Source organism: Schistocerca serialis, chromosome 11, assembly GCF_023864345.2.
Source record: "Schistocerca serialis cubense isolate TAMUIC-IGC-003099 chromosome 11, iqSchSeri2.2, whole genome shotgun sequence".
In the NCBI taxonomy this organism is placed as follows: domain Eukaryota; kingdom Metazoa; phylum Arthropoda; class Insecta; order Orthoptera; family Acrididae; genus Schistocerca; species Schistocerca serialis.
The window spans coordinates 197,998,996-198,021,458 of record NC_064648.1 but is presented as its reverse complement, the minus strand read 5'-3'; the positions used below and the strand labels follow the sequence as shown (position 1 = coordinate 198,021,458).

Below are 22,463 nucleotides of genomic sequence, written 5' to 3'. Positions count from 1 at the left end.
ATGGCTACATTCCATACAAATATTTTCAGAAAAGACTTCCAAGCACTTAAATCTATATTTGATGTTAACAAATTTCTCTCCTTAAGGAATGTTTTTCTTGCCACTGTTAGTTTACATATTATATCCTGTCTACTTCAGCCATAATCACTGATTTTACTACCCAAAAGCAAAATTCATCTACTATTTTAAGTGTCTTGTTTCCTGATCTAATTCCCTCTGCCATCACCTGATTTATTTCAACTACATTCCATTATCCTTGTTTTACTTTTGTTGATGTTCATCTTACATCCTCATTTCATGACACTGTCCATTCCATTCAACTGTTCTTCCAAGTCCTTCACTGTTTCAGACAGAGTTAAATGTCATAAGAAAACCTCAAAGGTTTTATTTCTTCTCCCTGAACTTTAATCCCTATTCCAAATTTTTCTTTGGTTTCCTTTACTGCTTGTTTAATGTACAGATTGAATAACATTAGGGATAGGCTACAACCTTATCTCACTCCCTTCTCAACCACAGCTTCCCATTCATGCCCCTCAACTCTTTATTACTGCCGTCTGGTTTCTGTGCAAGTTGTTAATAACCTTTTGTTCCCTGTATTTTACCCCTACTATTTGAAGACCTTCAAAGATAGTATTCCAGTAAAACTGTCAAAAGCTACCTCCAAGTCTACAAATTCTATAAATGTAGGTTTGCCTTTCCTTAACCTATTTTCTAAAATAAGTCGTAGGATCAGTATTGGTTTGTGAGTTTCTACATTTCTCTGAAATCCAAACTGATCTTCCCCGAGTTCTGCTTCTAGCAGTTTCTCCATTCGTATGTTAGTATTTTGCAACCACGTCTCATTAAACTCATAGTTCAATAATTTACATCCTTCCAGCACTTGTATTTTATTATTTTTATACCTGGAATTACTGCATACTTCTTGAGTCTGAGATACTTCACCTGTCTAACATACCTTGCACACCCGATGGGAGAGTTTTGTCATAGGCTCCCAAGGCTATCAGTAGGTCTAACAGAATATTGTATATTCACAGGACCTTGTTTAGTCTTTCAGTGCTCTGTCAAATTCTTCTCAGAGTGTCATGTCTCCCATCTCCCCTTCACCTATGACCTCTTCCATTTCTATAATAAAATTTATTAAAGCTAATTCACAGTTTGTCTAGTGATAAAATGATCATATGGCGTTATTGGCCAGGAGACGCCATCTACAGTTATATGGTCACCTGTTGCAGGTCTTTCTATCCAATGGCACAAAAGTGACAGAAGCATCTTTGTGGTGAAAAGGAGATGAAATGATATGTTGAGCAGCAATTTGTCCTTTTCATAACATTGTTATTGTCCCCACCTGGAGTTTCCACTGCTTGGTACAACCAAAAGTTATTCATGTAATAAGAAAATGGTAACATAAAATAGCATATTGACTATAAAACATGGACAAATGTTTCATTTTTATTTTGCTCTCAGTGAGCTGTATTGAAGGGATACGTGCATTTTCAACACAAGACATCAATCACAGCAGCTTCGTAACAGGAAATAACTGCTCTGACGTGGAAATATGTATTCTTTGGATCACCACATTACCTTGTAGATGGGCAGACTTTCAAAGAACAGTTATATTAACAGCAGATGTATGGTGGAAGACACAGAAAATAAACCCTGAAAATATTACTGTAACTCTCTCCTGTATAGTGAAGAAATGAAGGCAGCCATTTAATGTGATACAGGCATGTAATGACGAACAGAATACACCATCTGTTAATTAATAAGCAAGGAAAGTTATACACAAAAATTACACAAAAATGTGGTGCAGCAAAGATATAAATTCCAGATTTTAAGGTGACTATTACAGATTTTGAGATGAAGTCCAAGAGAACAACCATCACAGACAGGTGAAAAAGATGATACCACACTGGAAGAAATGGTTATGCTGCAAATCCTATGGTACCCTTCCCTTGTGTTGCAAAAACCAAAACAAATAATTGAGTAGACCTCAAAAATAATTTGAAGAATTATTCGACCACCTAAAACAAAGGAGAACCACGCACCTTGGTCAAACTGAAGGCATTGCTGTAGTAACCAGGTAAGCCATATTTATATACTTTTGAACAAAACACAAAAAAACTATTCACAAATTTGAAAAAAAATGTAATCAATCTTGTCTTTTTCTCAACCTTCATTAAAGCCACCACCACACTGTACATCTTCTTACACAACAAAACAAAGATTTATTATTGCATTTATTGAATTTATTATTTTCCTTTTCTTCTCTTTTAGTTTAAACGCAATGTGGGTTACGTATTTTATTCATGCTGAGCAAAATGTGTTTTGAGAATGTATTCTCATTGTCAAGTGCAGTATTTACGCATATTTTTTTTTTTTTTTGTTACATAAACAAAGAATGTGAGTGATAGTTTGCATGTGTGTGTGGTTTTCTACATAACTGAGGAGGCACATTACTTGATACCTGAAAAAGACTACTACAGTGCATGAAACCCAGAACAACACACATTCGAACACCGCAAAAAAATACGTATGTACATATTTGCACTTGAAAACAAGAAAAATTTCTCCAATCGTGTCGTGTTAAGCATGAAAAAATACGTAACTAGTGCAGTATTTCATTATTTAAATAATGAATGATAGTTGCTGGCTTTGAAAAACATCGATTATGATATGTGAAACTGAATCAGATGTTCCTACTTCCCAGACAGTTATCAGTGGTTTTTATTAGATAATAAACAAGTCCCTAACAAGTCTTTTAATTCCTGTTACGTACATATATCATACATAATATGCAAGGGAGTACCCTATATGTAACTTTTACAGCATAAAACGTTATTTCCCGAATTTTACATTTTCCCGCATTTTACACCATCATTTTGAAGTCCCTTGTAAAGTGTAAAAGCGGGGTTTGACTGTACGTGAATGTCAGTTTCAGTTGGACGAGGCACTGCAGAGTGAGTGCAACTGTGGATCCGTAAGCAGGTGAGCACTGTTTACGAAACAGGAATTGATCGTCTCGTCTCGCCACAGGATAAATGTAATAATGTGTGTCATAATTACTTCTGAATGGAACCATTCCAGGGTCCGGTTGTGGCGGGTGTTTGGTTTTCATTTTGTTGTGCCTTACAGATGCACCAGCACAAGAGGGTAAGGAAAAGTTCCAGTGCTGCAGCGAATCACTCACCGGCACGACAGACCCCAGGGGCAGTGACCGCGGGTGCGGAAGACGGGGCACTCCTCCGCGATGTCCGGCTGCTTGGTTTCCAGGTAGCTCTGGACGTCGTGCAGGTAGGTGCAGGTGGCCTCCCCGCGGCACTCAAACAGCCGCTTCTGGTCGTCCGGCCTCCCCGCGGCAAACTGCGCCACCGCCTCCGCGTCCGTCGGGCTGTCGATCAGGCTCGAGCAGAGGCACGACGCGCGGTCCACCCGGAACGGGCACGGCCGAGCCTTGTTCTGCCCTGCGACAGGAGATGCGTTCTCTTATACTGCGTACGTGTATAATGACAATACTTGTCAGATTTTTGCAAAAATATTTAAAAATAGTTTTGGGTAATAATCATTCTAAAGTAGGACCTCGATAATCCAGCATGGTCGAGGATCAGCCAATGCTGGATTACCAGACATACTGGATTAACAAGACTATTTTTAAACACGTGGTCTAAAGAAATTGATATAAGCAAAAACTCTAATTTAAATGTACAAAACAATTACACTGGTGTGATAAAAACTTGGGATAGCAAAATGCACATATACAGAATGTGGTAGTACCACAAAAACAAGGAATAAAAGGACAGTGCATTTGCGGAGCTGTCATTTGTACTCAAGTGACATGTGAAAACGTTCGTGATGCGATCATAGCCACGGGACGAGAACCGACAGATTTTGAATGCGCAATGGTAGTCGGAGCTAAATGCACGGGACATTCCATTTCGGAAATCATTAGGGAACTCGATATTCCAACATCCACAGTGTCACGAGTGCACCGAGAATACCAAGTTTCAGGCATCACCTCTCACGACAGACAATGTAGTGGCAGACGGTCTTCACTTAACAACCAAGAGCAGCGGCTTAGCTGTCAAATAACTGCAGAATTCAATGCAAGGTATACGACAACTGTATCTGTTAGAACGGTGCACAGAAATTTGACATTAATGTAGTGATGGGGAGCTCGTGAATGAGTCGTTCAAATGAACGCATTACTCCAGTGAAGTGCGAACTAACCACTCAATTTCAATGAACTGGTACTTGAAACTCTTCACAGATAGCACACTCCACACTTTTTTATAGTTCACTCACTCTCTTCCCCTCTCCCTCTCCCACTACATCGGCGCTACGTCACTCATCCTCCCTTCACTTCAGTCCTCCCTCTACTGCCTGTCGATGAATCGCGCGGTGTTTGTGGGGAATGATAGGTTTACGAGGGCTTGGGAAGGTGAGGGGCGAGGGGAAGGCAGCGTCAGCTGCTTCTTGCAGTGCTGACATCATTACCCGTTACTATTTGTGCAGTTAAACTTCGCGTCTACGGGTAGCCTACCGTTGGCAGCACTTGCAGACAAATGAACATTAAAGATACAAACGAAGAGGCTGGCTGTGTGAGTACGCACAGCTAACATGAAAATAAAAGGTTTGTTAATAACACTGAAAGAGGGATTTGACCTGAAATCGTACCAATGACTACAGGTGACAGTTTACATTTTGAATATGGAGGGTTTATTATTCTCAACAAGAATAAAATCTACGGGCAAACTTCTGAATAACGTAGGTATATAGATTTCGTGACAGTGGTAAACATACTCATTCTATTTTGGATTAAATTTTAAAAGGAACATAAAATTGGACTGCATTTCGTTGCTAGCCCTAGTTTTCAGTCCATGAATACAACAAATAATGTTTCATTTGGCAGGTAAAGACTTTTTTGGGCGTTTCATGAGAAAACGTCGAGCAAGATTAAATGTAATACCTTCTTTATATGTGACAGACTTCTCTGTTTATCTTTCCTTTGTCCCCTTCGACCATGCTAGTTTGGCCATCTGTTGGTAAAATTATGATGTATTAGGAAGCTTTACTGTATGAACGAGGTGAAGCGAGTGTAGCCGTAGCCGAGCGGCGAACTGGGTAACTTCGCCACGCTTCCGTACTTCATTAATGAACTACTTCATTTGAACGCTTCACAGCAAAGAGTGAAATGAATGAAGTAGTTCACGGGAATAAATGAGTTTGACCCATCTCTACATTAATGGGCTACCGCAGCAGCCAATTGATGCGAGTGCCTTTGCTAAGAGTACGGCAACGTCTCCAGCACCTCTTCAGAGCTAATGACCATATCTGTTGGCCCACAGATGGCTTTAAAACAGTGGTCTAATCAGACAAGTCCTGATCTCCGTTGGTAAGAGGGGGAGACCCCACAAAGCCACGGACCCAAGCTGTCATAAAGGCTCTGTGCAAGCTGGTGGTGGCTCCATAATGGTGTGAGCTGTGCTTGCACGAAATGGACAGGGTCCTCGCTTGTGTTCAGCTACTTGGAGACCATTTCCAGCCATTCACAGACTTCACGTGCCCCAGTTGTTCTGGACAATTCGAGCAAATAACTCGGCTACCCAGATCCCCCGACCCAGTTCTCGTCAAACATTTACGGGACATAATCGAGAGGTCAGTTTGTGCTCAAAATCCTGCACCGGCAACACTTTTGCAATTACGGATGGCTAAGGAGGCTGCACAGCTCAATATTTCTGCAGGGAACTTCCAACGAATTGTCGAGTCCACGCCACATCGAGTTGCTGCACTGTGGCATCACCTCTCATCACAGACAATGTATATTAGGAAATATCCCATGACTTTTGTCACCCCAGTGTAATTAACAATATTCTGAAAAGTATAGATTGCTACTGACACTGAGTTAAAGACAGGCATGACGAAAATGATCTTTCGGGCAAAGCGTTGTACGGACATGCACGCCTCACTTACAAGTGAAAGCTATCTCCAGCAGGAGCAGCCAGTCATAACTGTTGTGTGCATGAGATGTGAAGGCTTTGGCTGAAAGCTCATGTGTGGAACAGTGAATAGCAATCCACTCTTTTCATAACACTGTTGCTATTCCAACCTACACTTTCCATTGCTCGAAAAAACAATAAATAACTTTCGAACAACCTCCAAGGAAGGTTATATGCTAAGTTATCTTAGCTTATAAAGATTTTTCGGAATGTAAACAACTGAATGAAAAAAATATTTTATAACTCATTCTATTGTTCGAAAAAATTTATGTACTTGACATTTATATACTCTTTCATGTGTGCAAACAAATTTGGCAAACATTTTTTCTCTTGGTTGTTAGTATCCTGAAAAAAATTGACTTTTAAAGAGTTCAACAGCTTCTTCAGACAATTAAAATCGTTGTTGATGCATTTGCTATCTGAGAAAAAGGGGACAGAAAAGAGTGGCCAGGAAATTAAGATAAAGACAGAAATGTGATATGATTCCATAGTTTTACTTTCTGTCAAACGATTCTTCAGTGATTTGCTCTGACAAAGTTGTCATCATTATGAGAAGAATGATGCAAAACGCAAAACGTTTTAAAGCAGTGTAACAGAAAAAACAAGCCTTCATTTTGTTGGAAGTATTTCACTGAAAAATCATTTTTGTTGGCTTCGGTACATCTTTGAAGATGCAAACACTTGATTGCTGCTTAGTTTCTAGATTATATAAGAGCACACACATGGTGATGGTGGTGGTGTTGATGGTGGTGGTGTCAATTTCAAGCATTTAAGAAGATTTAATACAGCACCATTCCCCTTTTCATTTATTGAACAAATGCAAGGATGGCTGACATAGTGTTTAGTGTATCTGGGATTGCAAAACAGAAGAGATCCTTAGACGCCAGGAAGGCATTTGGCCCACACGGCATCCCCATAAGATTACATGTTAACTATGCTACAAATAAAGCCCCATTCTTATCCGTCATCTATCAGAGATCATTGGAACAGATGAATGTTCCACGGGACTGGAACAAGGTCCAGGTCATAGCAATCTATAAAAATGGTAGAAAATGGGATGGAAATAATTACTGGCAAATTTCACCAACATCAATTTGCTGTAGAATCGTGGACCATATTTTGTATTCAGACATAATGACCTTTCTTGACTCTGAGAAGCTCGTCTGCAGAAACCAATGTGGTTTTAGGAAATAGCAGTCATGCGAGACACAGCTGGCCCTCTTTGTGCATGACATACAACAGGCTCTAGATAGCGGCTCCCAGGTTGATGCCATATTTCTCGACTTTCGAAAGGCGTTTGACTCAGTTCCGCACTGTCGCTTGCTCCAAAAAGTGCGCGCTTACGGTCTATCCAATGACATATGTGGTTGGATAGAAAGTTTTCCAACAGACAGAGTATGTCGTCCTGAATGGTGTGACTTCTACAGAAACAAGCCTAACTTCAGGTGTGCCCCAGGGCAGTGTAATAGGTTCGCTGCTGTTTACGATTTACATAAACGATCTGGTTGATGGTACTGACAGCGGCATTAGACTGTTTGCCGATGATGCTGTGGTCTACAGGAAAGTAGTATCACACGAAAGTTGTGAACAAATCAATGAGGATTTCCAGAAAATAAATGCATGGTCTAATGATTGGCAATTATCCCTCAATATTAGTAAGTGTAACCTACTATGAATAACAAGGCAAAACTCCCCATTAATGTACAAGTACAATATAAATGCCCAGTCTTTGGTAGCGATAACATCCGTCAAGTATCTGGGCATGACTATTCGAAATGATATCAAATGGAATGATCAGATTACACAAGTAACGGGCAAGGCGAACTCTAGATTGCAGTTTATTGGTAGAATCCTGAAGCAATGCAGTCCTTTAACAAGGGAAATTGCTTACCATATGTTAGTTCATCCAGTCTTAGAGTATTGTTCATCTGTATGGGACCGTCACCAGTTGGGTCTGATTCAAGAGATTGAGAAGGTCCAAAGAACAGCGGCAAGATTCGTGACTGGTACATTTGGCCATCGTGAGAGAGTTACAAATCTCATAGAAAAGATAAGAGAAATTAGAGCTCGTAATGAGGCATTCAGAGAGTTGTTTTTCCCTCATGCAATTGATGAGTGGAACTGATTTTTTTTTTTTTTTTTTTTTTTTTTTTTTTGGGGGGGGGGGGGGGGGGGACATATGACTTTGGTGCAAATTGTGCCCTCTGCCACACACTGCTTGGTGGCTAGCAGAGTATATATGTAGATGCAGATATTAAGAAAAACATACTGTGAGATCAACAGCATTTACAGCCAGTTACTTTCACACACAAGATTTGATGTTATGTTATGTTATGTTGTAGAATTAGGTTAAAAATAATGCTCTTGTAAGAAAGTGTTACTGTTTTTTCGAACTGAAATTATTACATTCTTTTTAACTCTGTAGGTATTTCACCTGCCAGGTTTATTTCAGAAGGGGAGTTCAATAAAGACTCGCACTAATGCTCACACAACAATTTGAAAAAATTGTTCATACAGACTTATTTCTGCCAACCCCCATGCAGTGCACTTGCCCCGCCGCCTTTTCCATTCCTGGGAGACCTGGGCATCCTCTTCAAGGTCAGCTATAAATCTTTCACTGCCTTAGTCTTATCAAACTGACACCTCCTAACTTCCTTTTCAGCCACTGAGCTAAGATAAGTCAAACAAAGCCAAGTCGTGACTATAAGGCAGATTGTGTAGCATAGAAATGCATTTTTTGGAATAGGATCTCAATAACAGCAATAGCAGCACGTGTCCTGGCACCACCGTGATGAAGCTTCCATTGTCCAATGGGGTTCCTTCACTTTATGTGGTCTTAAGCCTTTACCAGTTACTTCAGGATGTTCTTAGAGTAATCAGCAGTGACTGTAGTGTGTCTTGAAACTCTGAACGTACAGGATCGCATGGTGGTCAAAAATAGTTCAACACTGCCTTACTTGTCAACTTCTCCACTCATGCCTTTTGTGATGGGAATTGACCGTGTTGCATAAATACTGCACTGCTCTGCTTCATCTTTGGGTCGTAACAGTCTAGTGATACATCCCATTCCTCAAATGAGAGGTATCACGTCCTTAAGTACATATGTCAGAGAAAAGATGTTTGTGACAGAGAGTGATCGATAGGTGGTGAGCATCTCACTGTTGGGAGGTGTTTTAAATCGTGGGTGCTGATACCAGAGCTAACAATCCAGTGACTGTACAGAAGTTGGTAGCAGTCAGACGACCCTACCTCCTGTGGTAGAGATACTAGGTCCATAGAGGGGTGGTGTGGAAATGCAAAATGTCAAAGATAATAAACATGTAAATTGTTGTTGTTGTTGTGGTCTTCAGTCCAGAGACTGGTTTGATGCAGCTCTCCATGCTACTCTATCCTGCATTATCTCCCAGTACCGACTGCAACCTACATCCTTCTGAATCTGCTTAGTGTATTCATCTCTTGGTCTCCCTCTACGATTTTTACCCTCCACGCTGCCCTCCAATGCTAAATTTGTGATCCATTGATGCCTCAGAACATGTCCTACTAACAGATCCCTTCTTCTAGTCAAGTTGTGCCACAAACTCCTTCCCAATCCTATTCAATATCTCCTCATTAGTTATGTGATCTACACATCTAATCTTCAGCATTCTTCTGTAGCACCACATTTCGAAAGCTTCTATTCTCTCCTTGTCCAAACTATTTAACGTCGATGTTTCACTTCCATACATGGCGACACTCCATAAAAATACTTTTAGAAATGACTTCCTGACGTTTAATTCAATACTCGATGTTAACAAATTTCTCTTCTTCAGAAACGCTTTCCTTGCCATTGCCAGTCTACATTTTGTATCCTCCGCACTTCGACCAGCATCAGTTATTTTGCTCCCAAATAGCAAAACTCCTTTACTACTTTAAGTGTCTCATTTCCTAATCTAATTCCCTCAGCATCACCCGACTTAATTCGACTACATTCCATTATCCTCGTTTTGCTTTTGTTGATGTTCATCTTATACCATCCTTTCAAGACACTGTCCATTCCGCTCAACTGTTCTTCCAAGTCCTTTGCTGTCTCTGACACAATTACAATGTCATCGGCAAACGTCTAAAGTTTTTATTTCTTCTCGATGGATTTTAATTCCTACTCTGAATTTATCTTTTGTTTCCTTTACTGCTTGCTCAATATACAGATTGAATAACATCGGGGAGAGGCTACAACCCTGTCTCACACCCTTCCCAACCATTGCTTCCCTTTTGTGCCCGTCGACTGTTATAACTGCCATCTGGTTTCTGTACAAACTGTAAATAGCCTTTCACTCCCTGTATTTTACCCCTGCTACCTTCAGAATTTGAAAGAGAGTATTCCAGTCAACATTGTCAAAAGCTTTCTCTAAGTCTACAAATGCTAGAAACGTAGGTTTGTCTTTCCTTAACCTACTTTCTAAGATAAGTCGTAATGTCAGTATTGCCTCATGTGTTCCCACATTTCTATGTAATCCAAACTGATCTATCAGTTTTTCCATTCGTCTGTAAGGAATTCGTGTTATTATTTTGCAGCCGTGGCTTATTAAACCGATAGTTCGGTAATTTTCACATCTGTCAACACCTGCTTTCTTTGGGATTGGAATTATTATATTATTCTTGAAGTCTGAGGGAATTTCGCCTGTCTCATAAATCTTGCTCACCAGACGGTAGAGTTTTGTCAGGACTGGCTCTCCCAAGGCCGTCAGTAGTTCTAATGGAATGTTGTCTACTCCCGGGGCCTTGTTTCGACTTAGGTCTTTCAGCGCTCCGTCAAACTCTTCACGCAGTATCATACCTCCCATTTCATCTTCATCTACATTCTCTTCCATTTCTATAATATTGTCCTCATGAACATCGCCCTTGTATAGACCCTCTATATACTCCTTCCACCTTTCTGCTTTCCCTTCTTTGCTTTGAACTGGGTTTCCATCTGAGCTCTTGATATTCATGCAAGTCTCTCTCTTTTCTCCTAAGGTTTCTTTAATTTTCCTGTAGGCAGTATCTATCTTACCTCTAGTGAGATAAGCCTCTAAATCCTTACATTTGTCCTCTAGCCATCCCTGCTTAGCCATTTTGCACTTCCTGTCAATCTCATTTTTGAGACGTTTGTATTCCTTTTTGCCTGCTCCATTTACTGCACTTTTGTATTTTCTCCTTTCATCAATTAAATTCAGTATCTCTTATGTTACCCAAGGATTTCTACTAGCCCTCTTCTTTTTACCTACTTGATCCTCTGCTGCCTTGACTACTTCATCCCTCGAAGCTACCCATTCTTCTTCTACTGTATTTCTTTCCCCCACTCCTGTCAATTGTTCCCTTTTGCTCTCCCTGAAACTCTGTACAACCTCTGGTTCTTTCAGTTTGTCTAGGTCCCATCTCCTCAATTTTTCACCTTTTTGCAGTTTCTTCAGTTTTAATCTACAGATCATAACCAATAGATTGTGGTCAGAGTCCACATCTGCCCCTGGAAATGTGTTACAATTTAAAACCTGGTTCCTAAATCTCTGTCTTACCATTATATAATCTATCTGATACCTTTTAGTATCTCCAGGATTCTTCCATGTATACAACCTTCTTTCATGATTCTTGAACCAAGCGCTAGCTATGATTAAGCTATGTGCTGTGAAGAATTCTACCAGGCAGCTTCCTCTTTCATTCCTTACTCCCATTCCATATTCACCTACTACGTTGTAGTGGTAGTAGTATGTAAATTATCAAGTTGAATATCAGATCTGTTATGTATGTAGTACAGATAGACAGTATGCGAGTTGGTAGCTGTCCTCATTTACCATGTATCGAGCTGTAATTTTGAAGATAATATAAGAATAACTTGAAACTTCCTGGCAGATTAAAACTGTGTGCTGAACAGAGACTCGAACTCGGGACCTTTGCCTTTTGCGGGCAAGCGCTCTACCATATATTCTTTCTTCCAGGAGTGCTAGTTCTGCATGGTTCACAGAAGAGCTTCTGTGAAGTTTGGAAGGTAGGAGGTGAGGTACTGGCAGATGTGAGGATGGTTCGTGAGTCGTGCTTGAGTAGCTCAGATGGTAGAGCACTTGCCCGCGAAAGGCAAAGGTCCCGAGTTCGAGTCTCGGTCTGGCACACAGTTTTAATCTGCCAGGAAGTTTCATATCAGCGCACACTCCGCTGCAGAGTGAAACTCTCATTCTGAACCTCACTTATTATTTATGCAGTATAGTGAATGAGAAAATGAGAAGTTAATTTTCAGCAGCTTTATCTGCAGCCTGTAAGAAGGTGAAGTCTGAGCTAAGTCGGAGCAAGAAGGCACACACATTCGTGGCACAGACTAGCTGGACCCTCATTAATAATACTTAGCAGCGACCAAATATTCAGGGTACACATTCATTGTATATAAAACGAGTGTTCAGGTGGCCACTCATTTCAGTGTTAGGTGCACGAACTGAATTGTAAAAAACCACCACACAGCCCAAGCAAACCTGAAACACATCAACAATACACACACGTTTCATCAGCAGTGGTGATGCCTCGCCGCCAAGCACTGCTCTCGTTCACAACACATTGTTTCCATTAGTGCCACACATTGTCACGAGCCTGCACATACTGTGGAGTAAACAGTTGTGGCCTCCGTCATGCACAAATCCTAGACATTTCCAAATGTCGTTCTAAAACAGAGTGCTCCGAACTGATATCCCGAGGATGTATGCGAGCTATCTCACAGTAAGGCATAAGACCTCTCAAATAATAGCACCTGCTGTGTCGGTTGTTGTTTCTCTTATGGCAGAAACAGGCGAGGTGCACCTGCTCCTTCATACAATTCACATTTTCCCAGCCAGTTTTGAATGCACAATGCCATCAGAAACGTGCTCGATGAGATATTCCACAATCCCGTTAAGCTCTCTCCAGACTGCTGTACGTTTCAGTAACATTTTTCTTCAAGACAACAGACAACTTAACTGCAAAATGCTGTTTGCAAAAATCAGCTGTGATAATGTTTACAGCCTTTCATGAAACACATTTATTCTCACAGGCTGCCAAGACTCATCAGAGAGCTATCACTGTGTAATTTGCAGTGACTAGCAATTAGAGTATGTAGTTAAATGGCACATGGACATATGTCGCAAGTGAGCACTGTAAAGGGACACCCTCCTCTAACATTAATTTTATTCAACAGAATTAACTAATACCAAAAATATTTTTCGAATTTAACTCTTAAGTTAATATTATCTCAGCTGTTTTCCTAAAGGAATTTCAGATGATTTTGTACACGATGTATTATATTTTGCGCTAAAATCGATATGTACTAGGTCTATATGTACAGTTAAAATTACTCTTTTTTTTTTTTTTTTTAGAAACATTTGAAATTACAAAATATTTGGCACACTTAAAATTCCTATTATTAATTGCACTATCAGACAATATTTAGTATGTTTATTTCTGGATTCATTTATAAAATAATGGTACAGATTAATAGAAATTCATTTGTCAATCAAATCTGTAAACTCTTTGGAATATTGTTAGTACCGCAGAATGAGTAATAGTAGACACACCTCGGTTGTGATCGAACGTGTTTTTATGTTTGGCAATAACAATGTAGTTTTTGATAATGAAGCGGAAATTGTAAAAACAGTGCAAGATAGAAAAATGTGAAAAAATAAACATCAAGATAAAAACAGGCAATTCTTCAGCAGTTATGTCATTTGGAAACTACAATGTCAAAAATTTCAGCCTCAAGAAAAAACCCCTGGACATGAAGAACTGGAGCCAACTATGAGAAAAGATGATAAGTAAAACAGTTGTTTTTAAATCTTACTCTTTTCATAGCTTAAAAAAAGAATCTATTATGAAATGAGTGAAAAATCAACAAAAGACATGAGGGAGGGTAAGTTTACAGCACTTAATGGAAGAAAAACAAATTCATTCCTCACACATACCAGGGCGATAGTTTAGTGAAAGGTGGCCCTCCCATTGAGCTCAAAAATTCTGACGGAGGGTGGTGGTTAGTGTTTAACGTCCCGTCGACAACGAGGTCATTAGAGACGGAGCGCAAGCTCGGGTTAGGGAAGGATTGGGAAGGAAATCGGCCGTGCCCTTTCAAAGGAACCATCCCGGCATTTGGCTGAAATGGTTTAGGGAAATCACGGAAAACCTAAATCAGGATGGCCGGAGATGGGATTGAACCGTCGTCCTCCCGAATGCGAGTCCAGTATGCTAACCACTGCGCCACCTCGCTCGGTCTGATGGAGGGCCTCATTTCTATGTAGCTCAGCACAGCTGTAAGAGTCAAAGGATATGAGGCAGGGTTGCAATATATCCCTGACTTTATTCAATCTGTAAACTGAGGAAGCAGTCAGGGAAAAAGAGAGAGAGAGATTTGGCAAGCGAATTAAGGTGGTCTTCGGTCCAAAGACTGGTCTGATGCAGCTCTCCATGCTGTTATATCCTGTGCAAGACTCATCTCTAGATAACTACTGCAACCTACATCCACGTGGACCCACTCAAGTGCTCCCCAGCCCCCAATTTCCCTCCATTACCAAACTGATGATCCATTGATGTATCAGGAAGTGTCCTTTCAAACAATCCCTTCCTTTGGACTGCAGCACAAACTTTTTCCCCAATTCGATGTAACGCCTCTTCATCAGTTATCTGATCTACCTATCGCGTCTGCTGCAAGACTACAGCTCAGGCATCTACACGTACTTGCTTACTCAACAAGCAGAGCAGATGGTACCTTGTGCCACTAGTAATCATTTCTTTTGTTGTTCCGCTTGCAAATAGAGCGCGGGAGAAACGACTGTTTATCTGCCTTCATACAACGCTAACGTCTCTCATCTCTGCGCTCCTTACACAAAATGTATGTTGCTGGCAGTAGAACTGTTCTACAGTCAGCTTCCAATGTGTTGAATTCTTTAGTTTAGCACAGTGAAATATGGAAAAATTGTTTAGGGGCAAAATAACTTACATTTTATTAACACTTAACTCATTTTACATATAGGCTCACTTAACTCAATTTACATATAGGCTATGCACAAGGTCTCATTGTCAATGTGTAACTATATAATACCATTTCACAGAGGTCTAATGCACCCAGCACAATGTATCCTATGCACAACTGTACACACTGGAAAAATACTTTGTTCATGTATCTCTAAATTTCCTCAATAGCGCTCCCCCCCCCCCCCCCCCCCCCCCACACACACACACACAAAAAAATAAATAAAAAAATAAAATAAAAAATTATCGTCTTTCCTCCAGTGGTTCCCATTTGAGTTCCCGAAGCATCTCCATAATGCCTATGAACTGACAGACCCTACTGGTAACAAATCCAGCAGCCCACATCTGAATTCACCAGACTTGGTGGGGATCCCTAACACTACAGCAATACTTGAGAAAGGGTAGCTCTAGTACTCTACACGTGGTCTCCTTTACAGGTGAACCAGAAGTTCCCTAAATTGCCCCAATACACTGAAGCTGACCATTTTCTTTCTTTACTACTGCCCTTACACGCTCATTCCATTTCATATCGCTCTGCGATGTTACTCCCAGATATCTACGTTCTTCAATCAATGTAACTGTAGCACATCACTAATGCTGTACTCTAACATTACAGTATTGTTTCTCCTACTCATCCAAATTAACTTACATTTTTCTAAATTTAGAGCCAGCTGCTATTTGTCACACAAACTAGAAATTTTGTGTAAGTGATCCTGCAGTCACTCAACGACAATACCTTCAGTCAGCAAACAGCTGTAGATTGCTACCCATCCTGTCTGCCAGATCATTTATCATCAAAACATAAGAACAATCCTATCACACATCACTGGAGCAATCACGGCGATACCTGTCTTGGGTGAACACTCGTCTTCAAGGACAACATCCTCGGATCTATTACTTAAGAAGTCTTTAAGCCACTCACCTATCTGGGAACCTATCCCATATGGTTCAAATGGCTTTGAGCACTATGGGACTTAACATCTCATGTCATCAGTACCCTAGAGCTTAGAACTACTTAAACCTAACTAACCTAAGCACTTCACACACATCCTTGGCCAAGGCAGGATACGAACCTGCGACCATAGCGGTCACGCAGTTCCAGACTGAAGCACCTAGAACCGTTCGGCCACAGCGGCCGGCTTATTCCATATGTCCATACCTTTGGTAACAGTCTGCAGTGGAGCACCACGTCAAATGATTTGTGAATATCTGGGAATATGGAATCTGTCTGTTACCCTTAATCCATGGTTTGCAGGATACTAAGTGAGAAAAGGGCACACCGAGTTTTGTACAAGTAATGCTTTCTAAAACTGTACTGATTTGTCAACAGAGCTCTACCATCTCAAAGAAATTTATGATATGTTGGTTGTGTCAGTCAGTTGCAACAGACACATAGGCTACAACCAATTAGGGTACTTGCCCACTGTATAGTTTGCTGTGACTCTTGGCACCGTGCAGTATGAATAATTACGGTTAATAGCAAGGTGTGTGGTTTGAGAATGGGCATGTCAGCCTGAAACTGGCAACCACTACAGCTGAATAAACTGAAACGGACGAAATAAAAAATTATCCAATTTCCTCAGGACCAAACAGTTGCAGACCTACCATTCTGTGGCAGCATGCCTTAAAAAGCAAATGTCTCGGATATCTTGCATTTCAGGTGGGATACTGTGGTTGAACATTATAAAATACTTTAGAGAAAAAGATCTATTCACACAGTCAGCACATGTTTAGAAAATATCATTCTTGTGAAATACAACTACATCTTTATTCACATGAAGTAATTAGTGCTATCAACAGGGCATATTACACTGATTCCATATTTCTACATTTCCAGAAGACTTTTGACATCCTTCCTCAGAAGTGGCTTCTAATCAAATTGCATGCCTATGGGGTATTGTCTCAGTTGCGGGACTGGATTCGTGATTTCCTGACAAAAAGGTCACAGTCCATAATAACTAACAGGAGGTCATCAAGTAAAAAGAACTGAAATCTCGCGTTCCCCAAGGAAGTGTTACACACCCCGTTCTCCATAATCATATAAAGTTGGAGAAAATCTGAACAGTACCCTGCAATCATTTGCAGATGATGCTATCATATCTCTCTCTCTCTCTATCTATTCGATTATTTGGTTCAGACTCTCCGTGACCCCATGAACCAAAGCATACCAATTTCTCCTGCCCTGCACTTTCTCCAGTACGTTTTCCAGGTTGAGACATAGAAGTAATGTGATGCCATTGATCCATCTTATCTCTGATGTCTTCTTCTTGTCCTACAATCTTCCCCAGCATATGTGTTTTTCCTGTGAAATACATTTTCTCATGATGTGTCCATAGTAGCTCAGCTTTTGTTTTAATATCAGACATTCCAGGGAACACTCTGGTTTTATTTGCTCTAATATTGACCTATTCATTCTCTTTGCAGCCTACGTAACACTAAGAGGCTTCCCCCAACACCACAATTCGAAGGAGTTCTTCGCTGTTCCGCCTTTCTAACGTTATCATTTGCCATCTACTTAATTCATCAAAAGATCAAAACTAATTGGTAAATAATTTAGACAAGATACCTGTATGGCTCAAAATGTGAAAACTGACTAAATGAAAAGTGTGTGGTAATCCATGTGAGTACTAAAAGGAATCCATTAAATGTTCTTTACGCAATAAATCATTCCAATCTAACAGTTGTCAATTCAACTGAATATCTAGGGATTATAATTATGAACAACTTAAACTGTAAAAACCACAAAGAAAATAGTGTATGGTAGGCAAACCAAAGACTGTTTTATTGGCATAAAACCTCCATATGGCACAGATCTACCTAAGAGACTTCTTCCACTATGTCTGCCCATCCTCTTCTGGAGTATTCATACCAGAAAAGATTAACGGTGGACATCGAAAGAGTTTAAATATGGGCAGCTCATTTTGTATTATTTCAAAATAGGGAAGAGAGCGTCACACACGATATGAAAGTTGGGGAGGCAGTCATTAAAATACAGGTGTTTTTTGTTGTGGGTACATTTTTTTCAAGAAATTTCAGTCACCAATTTCCTCCTCCACACAGGGAACAGGGGAGCGGGAGGGGGGGGGGGGGAGGGGGAGGAATGGGGGAGGAAGGGGGTTGGGTTGGGTTGTTTGGGGGAAAGAGACCAAACATCGAAGTCATCGGTCTCATCGGATTAGGAAAGGATGGGGAAGGAAGTCAGCCTTGCCCTTTCAAGGGAACCATCCCTTTGCCTGGAGCGATATAGGGAAATCACGGAAAACCTAAATCAGGATGGCTGGACGTGGGATTGAACCGTTGTCCTCCCGAATGCGGAAGAGGGTGGGGGGCATGATTACTGTAATAAAATAAGAGAAATCTGAGGTCTCACAGAAAGATTTAAGTGTTTGTTTTTCTTGTGCACTGTTCAAAAGTGGAACAACAGAGAAACAGCCTAAAGGTAGTTTGATGAATACTCTGCCAGGCACTTAGTGTTATGTATTGAAACTGGTAGGAGTAGCAAGGTTAACAAGGCAAGTAAATCAGTAAACAACAATAATTTGGTAGGCAAATTAATTTCCCGAACAACTTGAATTAGTCCAAAATTAAAATTTTAAGCCTTATATGAAAACAAATCTGAATAAGACTGCTGTGAATTTATCACTCAGCACCACGGGTGTGGTACGCATCCAAATCAATTTGTGAATGGAGGACTTTTGGATGAATACTAAGTCTGTTTGGTGCTGAATCTTTGGAAATGACAATGTAGTTGCAAAAAGCCTGCATTCAATAGACGTTCTCGATGTCACAAGTATATCTGTTTCGATCATTCATATGTTATATTATGAAGTACCATCCATCTGGCTGCTCGAAGGGAAGTGAAGAGATTTGATAAGGTGAGTAAACGGGACAAAGCAAAGTTATCAGGATTTATTTGGATGCCATGTTACTATCCTTTATTCATATATTTACATTATTAATGCTTGAATTCCAACCAATTTCAAAATTGGAAAAAATAGAAAGAGAGGAAAAAGAAACTACACTGCAGAATGCAGGAAACACACAGGTTGTCTGTTCTCGAGCCACGTGTCTCGGGCATTATGGCAGTAGCACTTTCACCTAACAGTGATTGTCTCATGTGTACATAAGCATCATCAGATGTTGAGGTTTCTTTCCTTTGTTCCTATGAAAATATGCATTTGCAGATCACATACACAATGACGAAAAATGAGCCCATCAATTTTGAGTCAAATGCTGGTTGGATGGTGGTGTTTCAGCCAAAATATCTTAATGGAGTTTCATTTTAGGTCCTACACAAATGACCAGCCCAAAAAAAGAAAGAACTGCGTGGGCGTCACACACACACACACACACACACACACACACACACACACACACACACACAAAACGATGCCCACAGCACTGATGAAAAACTACTGGATATTTCCATACAAAGCGTGATTCATGTCACATATACTGTTACCATAATCACAGAGGTCGGCTTCCATTGGATAAGCTTTGCACGACACTGAGTGAAGCTGAATTTGAGAAGGCTGCAATCCACCACTGGGACTGGGTCACCACAGCTATAATAACTACCTAACCCAAGGTTGTGTTGCAGTGCAATGGTTAGTGTACTAACTTGAGGTGTAGAAGTTCACAGGTTTGAATCTCTTCAAATACAGTGATTTTTTTTTATTTTTTTATTTTTAAATCTAATCAAAAGAGTTTGATTAACATTTTTATTCAATTAAATAGTTTAAATTTATTTTCTTTTTATTTCTTACTGTCTGCCACATCATTTTCATCATCTTAATGCTTTATTTTTCTTCCAAATATTACTTTTTTTGTTTGGTATCTGCCTGTATCACCCATAATCTGCAACTGAGTCCCAACAAGAACTGCTCATAGGTTGGTAACGTGACAGCTCGTGTAACCAGTTTGAGGATAGTTTCAGGTAACCAATAGTAGCGAGAAATTACAGTTTGCTTTTACTATTGAAACTGAATTTTTTCTGTCTTGGGTTTGCTCATTGAGGTGAGCTTCAACAACAGTCATCAAAGCAATAATGATTTTTAATTCTGCCACAGATTGCTGACTGCTTCTTTCTCAGATACATTGCACATCACGAGGTTGTAGTTAACTTAGGACACGAGTTCAAATTCGGGGCTACAAAATTTGTCATCTGCCACAGTTTAGTCATTGCCCACTTAAAATCAGCTGTTGACATAACATCTCGCATTCCTGACATACATTGTGGCGACCATTTCCAATATGATCAGAGTTTCATATTAAGAGCATTTGTGGAGTGACCTGCCTTGTTTATGTGTTGCCTATAGCCAGCTGGCAGCCGATGAGGCAACCCTGTAGTGGCAAGTAACAGACACCAACTACGAGGGTGATCCCAAAAGTAAAGTCTCCTATTTTTTTTATAAGTACATAGACCTGTTTATTTCTACAATGGTTTACATCAGTTTACAGGTTGAACATTTAGCTGTTTTTCGACATAATCACCATTTGTGTCAATGCATTTTTCTAGACGCTGTGGCATTTTTTGTATGCCCACGTCATACCAGCTCGCCGCCATGCTCTTCAGAAAGTTATGAACCTCTTCTTTCACCTTGTTGTCGGAGCTGAATTGCTTTCCAGCCAAATGTTCTTTTAACCTAGGGAAAAAGTGATAGTCACTGGACTATAGGGTGGGTGGGTGATTATGTTCCATTGAAACTGTTGCATGAGAGCAACGGTTTGCCGAGCAATTTGTGGGCTAGCGTTGTCACGGAGAATGTGTACGCCCTTGCTCAACATTCCCCTTTTCCGGTTTTGAATTGCCCGTTTGAGTTTTTTCAGAGTCTCACAGTACCTGTCAGTGTTAATTGTGGTCCCAGTGGGCATAAAGTCGACCAACAATACCCCTTTCCGATCCCAAAAAACGGTTGTCACGACTTTACAGGCAGAATGTGTGTGTTTGAATTTCCGCGGCTCTGGCGAAGAAGGATGCCGCCACTGGTGTGATTGCCGCTTGGCCTCAGGTGTAAAGTGGTATGCCCAGGTTTCGTCACCCGTGACAGCTGAGTCGAGAAAGTCGTCCTGTTCGGTTGCAAGGCGGTGAAGAAATGGGCGGGAAGCATCAATTCGTTGCTGCATGTGGCCGTTAGTCACCATGTGTGGCACCCATCTTGCACACACTTTCCAGTGGTTCATTGTTTCCATTAAAATTCTGTGAGCAGTGCTTCGGGAAACCTTAGGAACCAACGTGCAGAGATCTGGAGTGATCCGTCAATCTCCACGCATGCTTTGCTCAACCTTCAATACTTTCTCCTTAGAAATTAATGGTCTCCCGCTCCTTTGTTCGTCGTGAATTTCGGTCCGACCAGCTGCAATCTCTCTAAGTCACTTACGAACATTTTTGACATCCATGCACAACTCACCATACACTTCTGTCAATTGGCAATGAATTTCAATTGGTGCAGTGCCCTTTGCATTCAAAAACCAAATAACTGCGCGCAATTCGCACTTGTCGGTAACATCCAACGGGAGCTCCATTCTCAACGGCTGCCAAGCCAAGAATGAGCGTCTCAGCGTGGAGTGCTCATGTTTACACACAGTGCGTGAAGCACTCTTCATAACAGTGTGTCCAACTGCGATACAAACAGAGTTCCGTACTTATAAAAAAACAGGAGACCTTACTTTTGGGATAATCCTTGTATCGGACTGACAGAGAGAGAGAGAGAGAGAGAGAGAGAGAGAGAGAGAGAGAGAGAGAGAGAGAGAGAGAGGGGGGGGGGGGGGGGGGGGGGGAATTAACTGCATTAAGTATTAAAAGAGAAACGATGGCTCACCACAATATTCTGGCCACGAAACCAGAAATGCTTAACAAGTAATGACCGCATCTCATAAAAATTTTCAGATGGTGCCAGAAGTCCATAAAGGTGTATTTAGACCGGCCACAGAAACTACATATCGCTGACAGTATTGCCCAGTCACATCAATTACAGCCTCAAGTTTGACTATGTTGCCAGCCACTGTTACTCGGTAATGTTTGCAGCAATACATTTCCGTGCCGCAGCACTGCCACAAAATAGACGAAAGCGAGCTGCAGTAATGGGAGTGACTGCAGATCTCGTCTCTCTGCATTCCACATGAAATGACAAATCAAGCTGTGTGGACCTGCTCTTCTTTAAGCAAGTGAACTGCTTCTGAAACTAAATCGTGGAGTGATACAATTCTTTTAGAGAATTTCAGTAGAATGTTGAAACACCAGTTTGAAAACACAGCGAAAGCAAGTAGTGGAAAAACTGGGAAGGTCACCACTAATACGAGAGATTGTATACCATTTACAACAAGAGAGGAGATTGCCCTTTGGTTTTTTGTTACCAGTGATACACAGAAATACATGACATACCTTTTCAAAGTGAACTTCTCATCTACGTGCCTCTTAATAGCAAAGTTTTCAACATGTTGGTAGAAGGACTCGAGGAATTCATTAAGGTAAATTTG

General features: G+C 40.7%; 1 protein-coding gene across 1 annotated transcript in view; it reads right to left on the bottom strand.

Moving 5' to 3' along the window:
• The window catches only part of LOC126427309 (tRNA-dihydrouridine(47) synthase [NAD(P)(+)]-like), a 237,196-nt gene that overhangs the window by 158,003 nt on the left and 56,730 nt on the right, over positions 1-22,463 (bottom strand). Inside the window, exon 3 of the mRNA XM_050089613.1 lies at positions 3,188-3,461. Coding sequence (XP_049945570.1) covers positions 3,188-3,461 — 274 coding nt within the window. The remainder of the gene's footprint in view (positions 1-3,187; positions 3,462-22,463) is intronic.